Below are 15,449 nucleotides of genomic sequence, written 5' to 3'. Positions count from 1 at the left end.
GAAGTATCAGGAGTGAAACTCAGGTTCCTGGACCCAGCTTATGCAGTGAGATAGGTGGTGGGGACATTCTTTCAGACAAAGAGCTTGTTTATTCACTCACCAAACATTTGTTAGGAAACTCCTGTGCCAGATGCTGAGCATGGATCTTTGAGAAAAGCAAGATAGTGTACAGTCATGCATTGCTTAGCAAGGGGGAGAAGGGCTGAGAAATGGGTCACTAGGTGGTCTCATTGTGCCAGCATCACAGAGTGAGTGCCCTTACGAGGCACAGATGGCAGAGCCAGCTACACACCTCGGCCTGTGGTGCAGCCTCATGCCTGCAGGCTACAAACCTGTACCGCCAGTTACTGTACCGAATACTGTAGGCCAGGGCTGTCAAACTCATTTTCACCAGAGGCCACATGGGCCTCGCTGTTGCCTTCAAAGGACCGAATGCAGTTTTAGGGCTGTATAAATGTAACTGCTCCTTAACAGTTAAGCGAGAGATTGTCGCTGCCGCCAGATAGAAACCAGGTGCCAGGCTGGACGAGACAAAGTGGAGGGCCGGATTCGGCCCGCGGGCCTTGTGTTTGCCGCCTGTGCCGTAGGCAATTATAACCCAAAGTAGTTGTGTATCTAAACATATCTAAACATAGAGAAGCTACAGTAAAATTATAATATAAAAGATAATAAATGGGCCCTGGCTGCTGTGGCTCTGTGGATTGAGCACTGGACTATGAACCAAAGGGTCACCAGTTCATTCCCAGTCAGGGCACATACATGGGCTGTGGGCCAGGTCCCCAGGAGGGGGCATGTGAGAGGCAACCACACACTGATGCTACTCTCTCTCTTTCTCCCTCCCTTCCACTCTGTCTAAACATAAATAATAAAGTCTTTTAAAAATATTTAAAAATTTTTTTAAATGGTATACTTATATAGGACACTTACCATGATGAATCCTGTAAGATTAAGTGAGTGAACGTAAAGGCCTAGGTCCTGACGGTACACTACTGTAGTCTTTTCCAAAATTGATTTTAGAGGGGCAAAGGGCGAGAGAGAAACATCAATTTGTTGTTCCATTTATTTATGCGTTCAGTGGTTGATTCCTGTATGATCCCTGACTGGGGATCGAACACACAACCTTGGGTTAACAGGATGATGCTCTAATACTGTATTCTTTATTAATGCTGTAAACTTAGGCTACACACCATTCTAAAATTGTTTTCAGTAATATGTTAACCTTAGCTTACTGTAAACTTCACTTTATATTTTATTTAAAAAAAAAATTGACTCTTTTGTACTAACTTACCTTAAAACACGTTGTATTGCTATACAAAAATCTTCTTTTTATGTCCTGATTCTATAAACTTTTTTTCTATTATTTTTATTAACTTTTTCTTAAAAACAAAGACAAACGCATGTTAGCCTCAGCACGTCCAAGGTCAGGATCGTCAATACAATACTGCTGTCTTCTGTCTCCACATCTCATCCCACCAGAAGGCCTTCCGGGGCCACACCAGGATGGAGCCGTCCTCTACCATAGCAAAGTCTCTTTCTGTGATACACCCTGAGGGGCCTGCCTGAGGCTTTTCTTAGGCACATGGCACTTTTTTCAGAAAGCACTGGCTTTGGCTTTATAGCCTCTATGGCCATGTCATTAGACTTTAGACATTTTTAAAAATATATTTTATTGATTATGTTCTTACAGTTGTCTCATTTCCCCCCTTCACTCCCCTCAACTCTGCACACCCCCTCCCACCCACATTCCCCCCCTTTAGTTCATGTCCATGTGTCATAAGTCCTTTAGCTTCTACATTTCCCATACTATTCTTGCCCTCCCCCGTCTATTTTCTCCCCACTGTCTATGCTACTTCTTCTCTGTACCTCCTCCCCCCCTCTCCCACTCCCCTGTTGCTAACCCTCCATGTGATCTCCATTTCTGTGGCTCTGCTCCTGATCTCACTGTCCACTTAGTTTGCTTTTGTTTTAGGTGTGGTTGTTAATAACTGTGAGTTTGCTGTCCTTTCGCTGTTCATATTTTTTACCTTTTTTTTCTTAGATAAGTCCCTTTAACATTTCATATAATAAGAAGTGCTTTATCTGACCTTCCATTCTAAATGAATGCTTTGCTGGATAGAGCAACCTTAGATGTAAGTCCTTGACTTCATGACTTGGAATACTTCTTTCCAGCCCCTTCTTGCCTGTAAGGTCTCTTTTGAGAAATCCGCTGACAGTCTGATGGGAACTCCTTTGTAGATAACTGCCTCCTTATCTCTTGCTGCTTCTAGGATTCTCTCCTTCATTTTAATCTTGGCTAATGTAATTATGATGTGCCTTGGTGTGTTCCTCCTTGGGTCCAACTTCTTTGGGACTCTCTGACCTTTCTGGACTTCCTGGAAGTCCATTTCCTTTGCCAGATTAGGGAAGTTCTCCTTTATTATTTGTTCAAATAAGTTTTCCACTTGTTCCTCTTCCTCTTCCCCTTCTGGTACCCCATAATTCAGATGTTGGAACGTTTAAAGATGTCCTGGAAGTCCCTAAGCCTCTCCTCATTGTTTTGAATTCTTGTTTCTTCATTCTTTTCTGATTGGATGTTTCTTTCTTCCTTCTGGTCTACACTGTTGATCTGAGTCCCAGTTTCCTTCCCATCGCTATTGGTTCCCTGTACATCTTCCTTTATTTCACTTAGTGTAGCCCTCATTTTTTCATCTAATTTGTGACCAAATGCAACCAATTCTGTTCTGTAATTCTTTGATTACAGGATGTTCTGTAATCAAAACATCCTGATTAGCAATGTTTTGAACTGTGCATCTGATAAGTTGAGTATCTCTTCATCGCTTAGTTGTATTTTTTCTGGTGCTTTGATCAGTTCTTTCATTTGGACCTTTTTTTTTTTTGGTCTTGATGTACTGTTACTAGTGAGAGGTGGAGCCTTAGATGTTCACCTGGGCTGGGCAACCCAGTCCCTGGGTTGTGATGCTGTTTGTGGGGCAGGGGTCAGAGAGGAAACAGTGGCACTTGCTCCACTCCCTGCTGGATTTCGGTCACTTCCCTTGCTTCCCCCAAGCAAACTGAGCCTTTCTGGTGCTGATTCCCAGGTGGGTGGTCTTGTATATGTTCTAAGACTCTGTGGGTCACTCCAGTGAACTCTCCTGTGAGGCTGAGAGTGTCTCCCAGCACCTCAACCCCCACACATGGTTTCAATCGATGTTTTGATGCTTTATTTCCCTGCACTGAAGCCCTGGGTTGCACAGTCTGTCTTGCTCCCCAGTTTCACCTGGTTTATCTGCGTACGAATGTGGAACTGCCTAGTCCACCAGCCACCTTGTGTACTGCACCCCTCCACAATCCACCACCTCGCTGGGTCCGCCAGCCACTGCTTTGCTGCAACTCCTCTCTGCCAGGCCATCCTTCTCCACCCCACCTATGGGTCTAGATGAATGTGTCTACTTCAACTCCTTGGTTGTCAGACTTCCATACAGTTCAACTTTCTGTCAATTCTGGTGTCATTTTGTTTCTAAATTGCTGTCCTTATTTTGGTTGTGCAAGGAGGCACAGTGTGTCTACCTACGCCTCCATCTTGGCCAGAAAAAGTCCAGTCATTGTTAATACAACAAGAATGGTTTGCACGATGTTGATGTAACCTGGCAGCCAAGGAGAGTGGACTGGTATGTGCAGGCATGAACAATGACAACTTCACTGTACTAGTCAGTGGAGGCAGTAGATGCCATTGAGTGAGCATGTGTACTGTGTGGCCATCACATTCAAAATGCCTGAGCAAGCAGAACAACGAATCTGCATCAAAGTTTGCATTAAGCTTGAACGTTCCTCTGTAGAAACTGTTCAGATGATTCAGAAGGCTTTCAGGGACAACATAAGGAGTGAATTGCAAATAAAAGTATGACACAAACACTTCAAAGATGGTTGAGAATCTGTTGAAAGTGATCTACATTCTGGAAGGCCTGCAACAAGCAGAACACTTGAGAGTGTTGAATGTGTACAGGCTGCAGTCAACAAAGACCAGTGACTGACTGTGCGAGAACTGGAAGCTGATCCCAGGATTCCAAATGCTGCTATGTCCGAGATTTTAATGCAGGATCTGGGCATGAAACGTGTCAGAGCAAAATTTGTTCTGTGGTTTCTGCTACCAGAGGAGAAGGAACATCACGCTGCAGTTGCTAATTACTTGATTCAAACCACTACCAATGAACCACATTTCCTCAAGGTCACAACCAGAAATGAATGGTGGGTCTACAGCTATGATCTGGAAATGAAGGCCTTGTTGCCCCCCGATATAAGTCACCTGGTTCTCCACACATGAAGAAGGTGCAACAAAGTTGCAGCAAGATCAAGACCATATTAACTGTTTTTTGACTGGGAAGGTGTCCATCACGAGTACACCCCTCAAGGCCAAACAATTAATAAGGAGGGCTAGCTTAATGTTCCTTGTTGGTTGAGACATGCAATACAAAGAAAATGGCTGCAGATGTGGGCAACTGGTGATTGGAAGCTTTATCACAATGCGCCTGTTCATGCATTACGTCTTGTGCAGAGTTTTTAGTGAAACATCAAGTCACCCAGGTGACGCAGCCCTCCTATATCCCAGATCTGGTGCCCTGTGACTTCTGACTTTTCCCAAAACTAAAATCACCTTTGAAAGGGAAGAGATTTCAGACCTTCAATGAGACTCAGGAAAATACAATCAGGCAGCTGATGGTGATTTCAACAAAGGATTTTCCAGTGTTTTGACCAGTGGAAGAGACGCTGGGAGAACTGTGTGAGGTTCCAAGTTGCCTGCTTTGAAGGGGACTGAGGTGTCACTGTTTTATGTACAATGTTTCTTGTATCTTCTTCAGTAAATGTATCTATTTTTCATATTACATGGCTGGATACCTTCTGGACACACCTCATATATGAGGTCCATCGTTGAGCACATGTCATTAGGCAGTGCATGACTGCATTTGTTTCCACGGATCTTACAGTTTAGTGGGGGAGAAGGACAAAAACCAGTGGGTGTAAGAGTCTGCTGAGCTAGACCCCTGTTCTAAGCTGAGGTGGGTTCTAAGCTAAGCTAAGTCATGAAATCCAAAGACCTACATCCAACATTGCTCTATCCAGCAAAGCTTTCATTTAGAATGGAAGGGCAGATAAAGTGCTTCTCAGATAAGATCAAGTTCAAGGAGTTCATCATCACCAAGCCCTTATTATATGAAATGTTAAAGGGACTTACCTAAGAAAAAGAAAATAAAAAAGATGAACAGTGAACAGACAGCAAACTCACAGTTATTAACAACCACACCTAAAACAAAAGCAAACTAAGAGGACAGCTAGATCAGGAGCGGAACCATAGAAATGAAGATCACATGGAGGGTTAGCAACAGGGGAGCAGAAGGAGAAGCGGGGAGAAGGTACAGAGATTAAGTAGCTACTACTATTTCCTACCTACCTACTACATAGACAGTAGGTAGGAAATAGACAGGGGGAAGGGCAAGAATAGTATAGGAAATGTAGAATCTTGGTTCCCAAGCCCTTGCTCAATCCACTGAGCTATACCAGCCAGGCCAGAAATGTAGAATCTAAAGAATTTGTGACACATGGACATAAACTAAAGGGGGGGAATGGTGAGGGAGGGGGTGTGCAGGGTGGAGGGGAATGAAGGGGGGAAATGGGGCAACTATAATGGCATAATCAATAAAATATGTTAAAAAAAAAAAGAGATATTTGGCAGGACCATAGATAAATTAACCTGTCTGACCTGTAATCCCACCCCAGGTACCTATGCTGGAGAACTTTCCACACAAGCACGGAAGGGGACACATAACAGGACGTTCTCTGTGGCCTTGTCTACATGCTAAGATGTTGTAGGTACCCGAGGCTGCAGTCACCTGGGAGTCCGCCAGTATACTGGCGAGCAACACGCAGCTGACGCCCACTGTGGAATGCTGGAGATGAGTTCGAAGCAGGTGTAAAACAAGTAGCACGCATTGAGTCAAAAAGAAAAAGGCACACATCTATAGCACAAACCCACATATATAAGGAGGATGTTCACATGTATAGTATCACGCTTTACAAGGACACATTCATATTCAAAGGCATGCAGTCAACACCCTAGTGTGGTGCTCACGGGAGACGGTGGCGTGAGGAAGGGGAGAAAAACCACTGAGACCAGAGAAGCCTTGCATGGACTAGAATCTGAGATCTGAAACCAAAGGCCCCCTGTACTCAACTGTGCCTTAAATAATGTGTGTGATCAGAAAGGGGGCTGTACAGGGTCCTGGGGTGAGTTAGACACCCAAGGCCAAGGCCCTTCAATACTGTTCAAAGGAGTAACCCACAGTCAGCCTATGCTTAAACTCATGCATGTGTGCGCTTGATCATTTATTTTCAGGCAAGCCAAGGAACCACACAGGTGTATGTGCAGCAAGCAAACTTCACTTCCTACCCGCTAATGAAGCTAAGGCCACTGCTGGCCCTGGATGTGGCGTGGGTCCCAGGTCCGGAATCCCAGTCTCAGCCCTAATTTATCAACTCCCTTTTCAAACATGAGCAGTTTGATTTCAAAACAGACATTCAGGTGAAGGAAAGGGTGGTGGTGGTGGTGGTGAAGGGTGGGAGTGAGGGGTGTCCCAGGAGGTTGCGAAACTCGGCACACTGTGTGAATGGAGACAGAGCCCGCCCGAGGCGGGGTGAGGACCACACAACTAACTAGGTAACTAACAGCTTAAATCCAGGGTCGGCAGGAGAGGAGATCGAATACCATGCCTTGATTTTGCTTCAGCTTAAAGCTAAGTTCCACCTCGGCTCCAGCCAGCCCTTACAGGGTCACGAGGGGGCAGCCATTCTCCCCAAGTTGAGCTGGGCCTCCCAATAAGGAGTGGGGCTTCAGCTCCAGACCTCAATGAGGTCCCCGGATTCCATGTCCAGATCAGCTGGCAGCTCCATGCCTGAGAGCTTTGTCCCGTCAAAGAAGAAGGAGAGCTTGTGGCCGGTGAGTCCCATGGCCTCCTCATAGCGGGACATGAGGGTCTTGAGAGGAGAATCCTGGAGAGGCAGGAAAAAATGAATGTAAATGAAAAGAGGAGCTGGGGAAAACTTGCAGGGACAGAGGACCTGGGACAGGGAGGGTAGGGGGACAAGTCAAGTCAGTGCCTATGGAGGGGAAGGCCGGTAGGGTTGGTTCCTCTCTAGGGACCCAGGCCACAGAGCCCAAAGCTCAGGCTGAGGCGCCGGGTCAGGCAGGACCCCCACGCCCCAGTCTCCTCGCCTACCACGGAGGCGCATCCTGCAGCGGAGCGGAGCACCCAGACTCCAGGGCGGGGATGGTCTGAGCTTGAGGCCAGGCTCCCCCAATTCCCTGATCATGTGACCTCAAGCAAGTGTTATAATTTCAAACTGTCCCCTCCAAAAAGACACTTTGTGGTCCTAACTCCTGGTAAATGTAAATGTGACTTTACTTGGAAGGAGGGCTTTTGGAAATGTAGTCGAATTAAGAAGAGGTCACTCTGGATCAGGGTGAGCAGGGATGCAACAGGACTGGTGTCCTTTTGAGAAGAGAAAATGCCCCATGACAAAAATGGCAGATCGAGTGATGCAGCTGCAAGCCCAGGACTGCCAAGGACCCACAGCCACTGCCAGAGCTGGAAGAGGCAAGAAAAGATTTTCCGAGGTCCGGGGGGAGCATGACCGTGCTGGTGCCTTCATTTCAGATTCCTAACCTCCACAACGGTGACAGAGCACAGCTCTGTCGCTTTAGGTGACTCAGTTTGTGGTGCTTTGTGACAGCAGCCAGAGGACACCGGTACAGGAAGTCACCCCGCCTAGGCAGGTCCCCACTGTCTCACTGGTTAATTGAGAGTAACGGTGCTTCACCACACAAGACTGTTGTGAAAGTCAACAATACCCTCCTCAATGTGAATTGCTTATTCTTGGAGCTGGGCCTGTCACTTAGAAGTGTGGCTTTGTTATTTTGATGGATTTTGGTGGTTATTGCCAAGGGTCCTTTCCATTTTTTTAAATTCTAAATTTATTTTATTTTATTTTTTGATTTTAGGGAGAAAGAGGAAGGGGAAGACAGAGAAAGAGGAAAAAACATTGACTTGTTGTTCTACTTACTTGATTCTGGTAGGTCCCCCCGCCAGCGATCGAACCCGCAACCTTGGCATACTGGGACAACACTCTAACCAACTGAGGACCCAGCCAGGGATGGTCCTTTCCATTTCAACCAGGAGGAGGAGACAGGAGACTAGAGCAGAGGTTCCCAGCAGAAGTGGGAGAAGCGAAGTTGAACAATGGGCTTTTTCCACTATCTAGGACGGGCGGAACCCAAGGCCAGGGAGGGCAGTCTCTGGCAAATCGGGACTAGAAGGAGTCTATCCTCAGTTAACTGACAGGACAGACGGCAGAGGAAAGGATAAGGGACGTGGAGAATCATCTTTTCCACTCACTCGAGACAGCGAGACTTCCAGCATCTGGTGTTTCTCCTTCCCCTGCACCCGCAGCTGCAGCAGGTGGGATGTCTCTGTGGCCTCTGGAGAACTTGCTAACACCACACAGTCTGTGGGAGGCAGGAGCAGGACGCCAGGCCTCAGCACGGGTCGGACCACGGCCCTCGCTGGGCCTTTCCTCTTCCCCCCTCCCTGTGGCAAAAGCCTTCTCAAGGCTCCGCCTCCCTGCCTTCCTCTCACCAATGATGTCAGCTACTCCAAGCTTTAGGGTCCTGGGAGTGGCAGTAGGGGACAGCTCTGTCTCTCCAAAAAGCAAGAGGATCCTGCTTGGGGACACCCCAAGATGGGTGGCCATGTGGTCCACCACACTCTGTAGGGGCTCCGACTGGAAAGGGAAATAAGAAGCGAAGGAGGACTTCCTGTCTTGAAGTGCCCCGTCCCAGCCCACTCCCGAAACAAGTTTATGGCCTTTGCTACTGGCTGAGCTCCTTAGCTTCGAGTTTCATCATATTTACCTGAGAAAATATGGAGTTTGATCATAATAAGGGGTTCAGGCAAGTAACACAAAGAAATGAAGCAACCATGGGTTGGAGGAAAAAAGGGACTGGGGGCACTGCAGCCAAGTGTAGCTCACGTGCCCCGTCCAGACGGGCCAGCTGTTCCCGCTGACTGGCGCCGTGTGAGAATTCGGCTGCTGTGGCTACGTCTTCCTATTTAAGAGAAGCCAGACTAGAAGGAATCTAGTGAAATCACCCAATGCAAAGGCCAACAATAAACCCCTACGTTTTAAAACCACTCTACAGGGAAAAAAAGAAGATGCTGTTATAAGGCTGTGGGCTGCCAGTTTGCAACCTCTGGCTTAGTTACTTGCCAATGCACGGTTATGGCTTATTTCCATTATCTGTCTTATTTCTGGATAGAGTTATCCCCACAAAAATAGTAGTGTTTACCAGGAAGGTGGGAGAGCTCAGAATGACTGAAACATTTGTGTTTAATGCAATAAGAGCATTAAGCACATTAAGAGCATTAAGTAAGAGGGAAGCACAGCGTCTCAGGGAAGGAAAGAGGGGTACATACCCTGGGGAAGGGGCTACCAAGCAAGGCTTAGGATGCTTACATGAAGCCTTGAAAAATGGGTGGAAAATGTGCCAGCAAGAGAGGTGAGAGTAAGGAAGACAACACAGAGGAGGGAAATAGTGAGCACAAAGGCACGGAAGCCTGCAGGAGCGCTGGGCAGATCCAGAGAGCAGGACGGGCAACGGATGACACAGTCCCTTCTGCCCAGACACCACGGCAGCCCCTCCGTGGGCAGCGCCTGGGGCCCTCCTCCTGAGGTCCTTCAGGCACTTACCATTCTGACGGGCAACCTGACCAGGTCAGCACGGCACCGGATTTTGAGTGGGAAGAGACGGGGGCTCCCTGGGAGGACGGGCCCCTCCAAAATGACCACCTCATCGTCTTGGCTCAGGTGGTCCTGGCCCTGGCGCTGTTTGGGACTCAGGCTGGAACGGAGATCCTGGAGGCGCCTGTTCACCTCCCTGCGGTGCAAAAAGGACTTCATGTCAACTGGGGTGGGACACTTCCACACTGACCCTCTCCACGCCAGCCACAGCCTCCTGTCCCTGTCACCTTAACTTCCGGAGCGCCCGGGTATGTTTTCTGCTTTTGGTCCTAGGCAGAGCTGGGGGCAAAGGGGAGGTGTCCTGAGTCCTGCAGAGAGAAGAGAAAGGCAAGATGGAGGAAGAGACCCCAGCCCCACACCTCTCCTCATGGGCTATGGACCCCTGGGAACAGAGGGGAGTCGGAGAATCAAGAGGGAACACGTTCCAGTAACATCCATCGTATTGGAAGACAAAGAGAGGAAAGGAGAGGGGAGACCTGAGCATCATTCTTCTAGGCAAGTCATTTTGCAGATGGATGTGTCTTCTAATGTCGACCACTGACTGTATGCCAAGTATTAACTCTCAATCTACTCAAAAATTTCGACACAGGTGCCGCTAGGATCCCCATTTCACAAAATAGGAAAATAAGCAGAGAGCATAATCAAGAGGCAACTGGTTAGATATGCACCACAAGAGCGGTCTCCAGAGCCACACCCTTCCCCCTGCGTTACTGCCGTCTCAGACACAGAGAAACACCCCCACTCCCATGGCAGTCCTGGAGGGTCCACTGTCGTCCTCTCACGTGGGCCACCTCTTCTCCCGAGAGCCTCATTCCTCACCTGAGCCGCAAGACTCCTTCTATCCCTTTTCCTTACTCCTTCAAGAGCCGCCCAAGGGTCCTGCAGCCTCAGCCTGCCCCTCCCAGTCCTCTCCCGCTCCCGGGGCCTCCGTGCCCCGGCCTCACTCACAGAGACTCCTTCTTTTTCTTTTTTCCTTCTTCAGCCTTGCTCCTCAGCTTCTTCTTCCAGGGAGAATCTGGAACGGGGGGATCCTCGGCATGGGGACTGCTGGAATCTGCCATATCCCCCTCTGGGGACAGAGGGGACAGTGCAAAGGGTTAGCCAAGAGAGGACAGCAAGAGGCCATGGAGAGGAGACACAAGTCCCTGGCTTCATTCAGTAGGTCTCGGAAAGGAGGGGAGTGTGGGGCCCCGACACTCAGGACCGCATCACAATGCTGGGGAAGTGCTGAAGGGACGCGGGTCAGAAAGGAAGTGCCCGACTCGGACAAAAGCACGAGCCAGAGTCTGAAAGACGAGAGCGGGAGAGTGTCTGAGGCTCGTGCACGCAACGCAAGGGACAAGACAGCGCAGCAGGCGGGGACAGTGGAGAAGCGGCCGGCTCCAGCCAAAGCAGTGTCCTTGCTTTTTAGGGTCACTTGTATCCCACAAAAAAAAATACCAAGCACACAATCCAGAAAAATATATTTAACTAATATTATTATATGATTGAATACTACAATTATAATACTATTAGTATTATGTACCACTACACTGTTATGTATGTTACAAAACGGACATTAAAACATGTTGTCAAAGTATAATTTTTAATTTTATTTTATTTAAATTGTTATTTAGTATCTTTCTTTTTTAATTATTTATTTCTAGAGAAAGGGGAAGAGAGGGAGAAAGAGAGAGAAAAACATCGATCAGTTGCCTCTTGTAAGTGTCCTGACCAGGGATCGAACCTGCAACCTAGGCATGTGTCCTGATTGGAAATCAAAATGGCAACCTTTTCCTTTGTGGAACTATGCCCAACCAACTGAACCGCACCATTTAGGAAAGTATCTTTCTTTAAATCACTTACCATATTTTGCTGTATATAATGCTCTCTTTTTCACCCAAATTTTTGAGGAAAAAATAAGGATGTGTATTATATATGGATAGTATTAATTCCATATCTACATATGGGCAGTATTAATGGTTTTTAAAGATTTTATTTATTTTTAGAGAGGAGAAGGGAGGAGAAAGGGAGAGAAACATCGATGTGTGGTTGCCTCTCACATGCCCCCTACTGGAGACCTGGCCTGCAACCCAGGCAGGTGCCCTGAATGGGAATCGAAACGGCAACCCTTTGGTTCACAGGCCCAAGCTCAATCCACTGAGCTATACCAGCCAGAGCCATATCTATATGTTTTTAATTCTTTTGTTTATGCTTATGCATTAAAGTGTAACTCTAGAAAGCAATAATGATATACGTATGCAAAATAATACCTGGAATAAGATAATCAGTTTTGCTTCTAAATATAAATAAATCAGTAATTGAATTAAAAATTAAAACAAGCCCTAGCTGGTGTGGCTCAGTGGATTGAGTGAACAAAAGGGTCACCAGTTTGATTCCCAGTCAGTGCACATGCCTGGGTTGCAGGCCAGGTCCCCAGTGGGGGCCATGTGAGAGGCAACCACACACTGACATTTCTCTCCTGTTCTTTCTCCCTCCCTTCCTCTCTTTCTAAATACAAATAAATAAAATCTTAAAAAAATTAAAATAACAAATTTCTTCCCTGAAAGCCTAGGCCAAAACCACAGTGTACAGTATACACAGGAATGCATTATACACAGCAAAATACAGTAATTCCTATTTATAAAGGGAAACTAGGTATTTCTTCCCTTTTATTCAGGTATAAGTGACATATAACATTACATTAGTTTTGGTATACAGCATAATGATTCAGTATTTGTGTGCATAGTCAAATGATCAGAAATCAGGTGTTATTCTAGAATATAGAGGCTCTTTTCCATTTGCTTGCCACCAATAAAAGACCATCATTAACCATAAAAAAAAATACTGTGTAAACAAAACAATGATAATAAATCCTACATTAGTGGTTTTCAGTATGAGGCAGTTTTGCCTCCCAGGGGAGAGGTGGCAGTATCTGGAGAATATTTTTGTTGTCGTAACGGGGGGAGGGAGGAGTTCGGGCTATGGCATTGGTATCCTAGGGGTAGAGGGCAGGATGCTGCTACACATACTTTGATGCACAGAACAGACGCCCACAATAAAGAATTATCCAGCCCAAATGTCAGTTGTGCTGAGGTTAAGAAACCTTGTCCTAGCTAAATATGGCAGCTGCCAATGGTCTGAGATTCTGCATTTCTGACAAGCTCCCAGGGGATGACCAACACTACTGGGCTCACATTTTAAGTATAGGGCTGATGAGCTTCCCACTGCACTGGTGGGACTCGGCTGAGCCCACCTTTTGAGAAGCAAGGAAAGAGGTACATTTTACATGCATGCCAGGTACTGTCCTAAACTATATATGTAGCCCAAGAAGAGGTTCTCTTTGTTTAATTCTCAGTAAAATCTTTTGACATAGGTCCACCATTATCCCTTTTCCTGATGAGGAAATGAAAACACTGAGAGATTAACTTGCCCAAGTTCACACAGCTAATAAAGAGTAGAGCTAGGATTTAAACCCAGACCAGCCAATTCCTAAATCAGCTCTTCATGACCCTACCATACTCCCCCAAGATACAGAAGGCATGGTCCAAGGTCTGCATTTACCCACTGGACTGCTTCCTTATGAAACTGGATTCCTAGTCATTGTCCTTGGACAGGAGGCAAAAATCACATTACGGGGGAAGGACAAATGCTGGGAAGCCCTGATAAGACTCAAAGAACACCCTGCTGGCTCCAGAGTGTTCCCGAAGGACTAGTTACAGATGTAACAAGGTGTTACAGATTCTCGACACCTCTCCCTCCCTTGTCCCCAGGATTATAGAATCAGAATCTCCAGGGAAGGGGTCCAGAAATGTATCTATTAACAGACTCATGCCTATTAGAGTTGGGAGAAGAATGGTTGACAGTTACATCCTGTGCCTTTTGATTAACAATTCCGCCCTTTTGGGGAGGACTGGAGCATTTTTTGTTTTTTGGGGTTTTTTTTCTGGCCAGGATGCAGGAGTCACCTCTCCTACACCTTCCCCTGAGCCACAGGCAACAGCTAACTGCAAGGATACTGAACCCCCCAAGTCTCCTCAGGGGGGCCAGCCCTGCGTATCTCTTCCTGGAAGCCCTACCTTACCTTCCTCTGTCCCTGGGAGACACAGTTTCAGGAGGGACAGGTGATCTGGGATAAGGTGGAGGCTGCTCTTCACCTGCAAAGACAAAAGTGGATCAGCCCAAGTCCTCCCTTCACTGAAAGGGAAAATGGGATAATTCTTCCCTCACGTTCAGGCTTCCTCCAGCTCCCAAATTCTAAGTATATAGATACCACAGATTTCTCCCAGGACTCAGGAGCCCAGCCTTCCCAGGATTCAAATCGGAGTGTCCTTACTCCTACCCCCGACCCCTTTCCCTAAGGCACTCTGAGAATACAGACTCAGTTCTACTTTTTCACTAGGTTGCTTTAGCAACGGGCCCCAACCTCAAAACCGAACATGCCGCAAACCCTAGTCCCTCCCAGCGCCTCTCAATCCTCAGGGATGCCAGCCCCACAGCCTCTCTACGCCCCCGAAACTGCCAACACACTTCAAACTCCATCTCCCCAGTCTGCAGAAACGCCAAGAACCCTGCATCTCTCTGCCTCCAAGGCCCTAGCTCCTGCTTGGGTTAGTCTCCCAGGACCAAACCTAAAACCCTAGCCTCAGGGTTTACTTCTTAAACAGCCCTTCCGCGCTAACCCTCCCGGGAACCTGGCTACACCTTCCCGGAGTACACTGGAACCACCGGTGCCTCCCCCGGATCCAGCAGTAGCCGCCGCCGTCGCCTGACCAGGGCCGGAGGGGCTCCAGCCGGCCGTGCGTCCGCCCCTTCGCTGTCACTGTCGCTGTCGTCCCGAGACGCGGCCGGCCCGGGGCACTCGGGGAGCGGGACCTCGACCGGGTCCGCTGCGCCGTGCGCCGTTGAAACCTCCTGGATTTCCTCATCACTGTCGCTGACCAAGTCCACAAGTACCGAATCCACGGAGCGCCGGGCTGGGGACCGCTGGGCGACAGGTCGCAGGCCCCGGCCGCCCCGGGCCCCCCGAGTTCCTCGGCCGACACAGCTGCCTCGGGCCCACCGACCCCGTTTCCTCACCGGCTCCGCCATGGCACACGCCCCGACTGCCAAAGTCGCCCGCTTCTAGGTTATTCACCCGGCCCCCTCCCGCTCCCGCCGCCCTTCATTGGCGGAACCGTCTGCTAGTCTTCACTCCTCCCCGCCCACGAGCTCTGTAGCCACCTCCCCGCCTTTTCACTGGTGGTTTCACTCGCTCAACACACATCCACCACTAAAACCGAGGCGCCAAAGATTCCAGTGAGCCTGAGGGCAATCAGCGTAGGTTTCAATTCGTTGGGGAACACCCATTGGCTGGCTCACCTGGACCCGCCTTCTCCCAGCCCCGCCCATTTCAGAGATCCGTTTTCCTGTTTGGTGGGGGAGACCGGCAGCCTGGGAATTGTAGTCCTCAAGCCTAAAGGATAAAACAAGGTGGACTGGAAATTGTTATCAGGAATCGTGCAAGTAGGAGAGCATTTGGGATCTTGCCGGACCACCGCCCCCACCCCACCCCCACCTGGCATATGTGGTCAGTTTGGCTCAAACTCATAAAAATTATCTACAGGTTTTAGGGAAGTAAAAAAAAAAAAAAAAAGGAATTTTGG

General features: G+C 48.0%; 1 protein-coding gene across 3 annotated transcripts; it reads right to left on the bottom strand.

Moving 5' to 3' along the window:
* Positions 1–5,991: 5,991 nt before the first annotated feature.
* On the bottom strand, positions 5,992–14,948 carry NFATC2IP (nuclear factor of activated T cells 2 interacting protein). 3 transcript variants are annotated; one of them, XM_037140031.2, is made up of 8 exons: positions 14,578–14,948; positions 13,889–13,961; positions 10,774–10,894; positions 10,053–10,133; positions 9,775–9,961; positions 8,664–8,808; positions 8,424–8,533; positions 5,992–7,020 (listed from the first exon to the last, which is right to left on the bottom strand). In XM_037140031.2, the coding sequence occupies exons 1-8, from the start codon at positions 14,893–14,895 to the stop codon at positions 6,862–6,864; spliced, it is 1,194 nt and encodes a 397-aa protein (XP_036995926.1). In that variant the 5' UTR covers positions 14,896–14,948; the 3' UTR covers positions 5,992–6,861. The 3 variants fall into 3 exon arrangements, with proteins under 3 accessions (XP_036995926.1, XP_036995925.1, XP_053527753.1); XM_037140030.2 differs by having other exon boundaries at positions 14,509–14,947; XM_053671778.1 differs by having other exon boundaries at positions 14,884–14,910.
* Between the last annotated feature and the right edge of the window lie 501 nt (positions 14,949–15,449).

This window comes from Artibeus jamaicensis, unplaced genomic scaffold (genome assembly GCF_021234435.1).
Source record: "Artibeus jamaicensis isolate MK-2021 breed Jamaican fruit bat unplaced genomic scaffold, CSHL_Jam_final contig_700, whole genome shotgun sequence".
Lineage (NCBI taxonomy): Eukaryota > Metazoa > Chordata > Mammalia > Chiroptera > Phyllostomidae > Artibeus > Artibeus jamaicensis.
This window is presented reverse-complemented; position numbering and strand designations above follow the sequence as displayed.

Coding starts and splice junctions, on each gene's coding strand:
- NFATC2IP (XM_037140030.2), bottom strand. CDS start 14,895: ATGGCGGAGCCGGTGAGGAAACGGGGTCGGTGGGCCCGAGGCAGCTGT. Junction 9,962..10,052: donor CGGGCGCTCCGGAAGTTAAG/GTGACAGGGACA, acceptor TTTGCACCGCAG/GGAGGTGAACAGGCGCCTCC. Junction 7,021..8,423: donor TGGAAGTCTCGCTGTCTCGA/GTGAGTGGAAAA, acceptor CTGCCTCTCCAG/GATTCTCCTCTCAAGACCCT.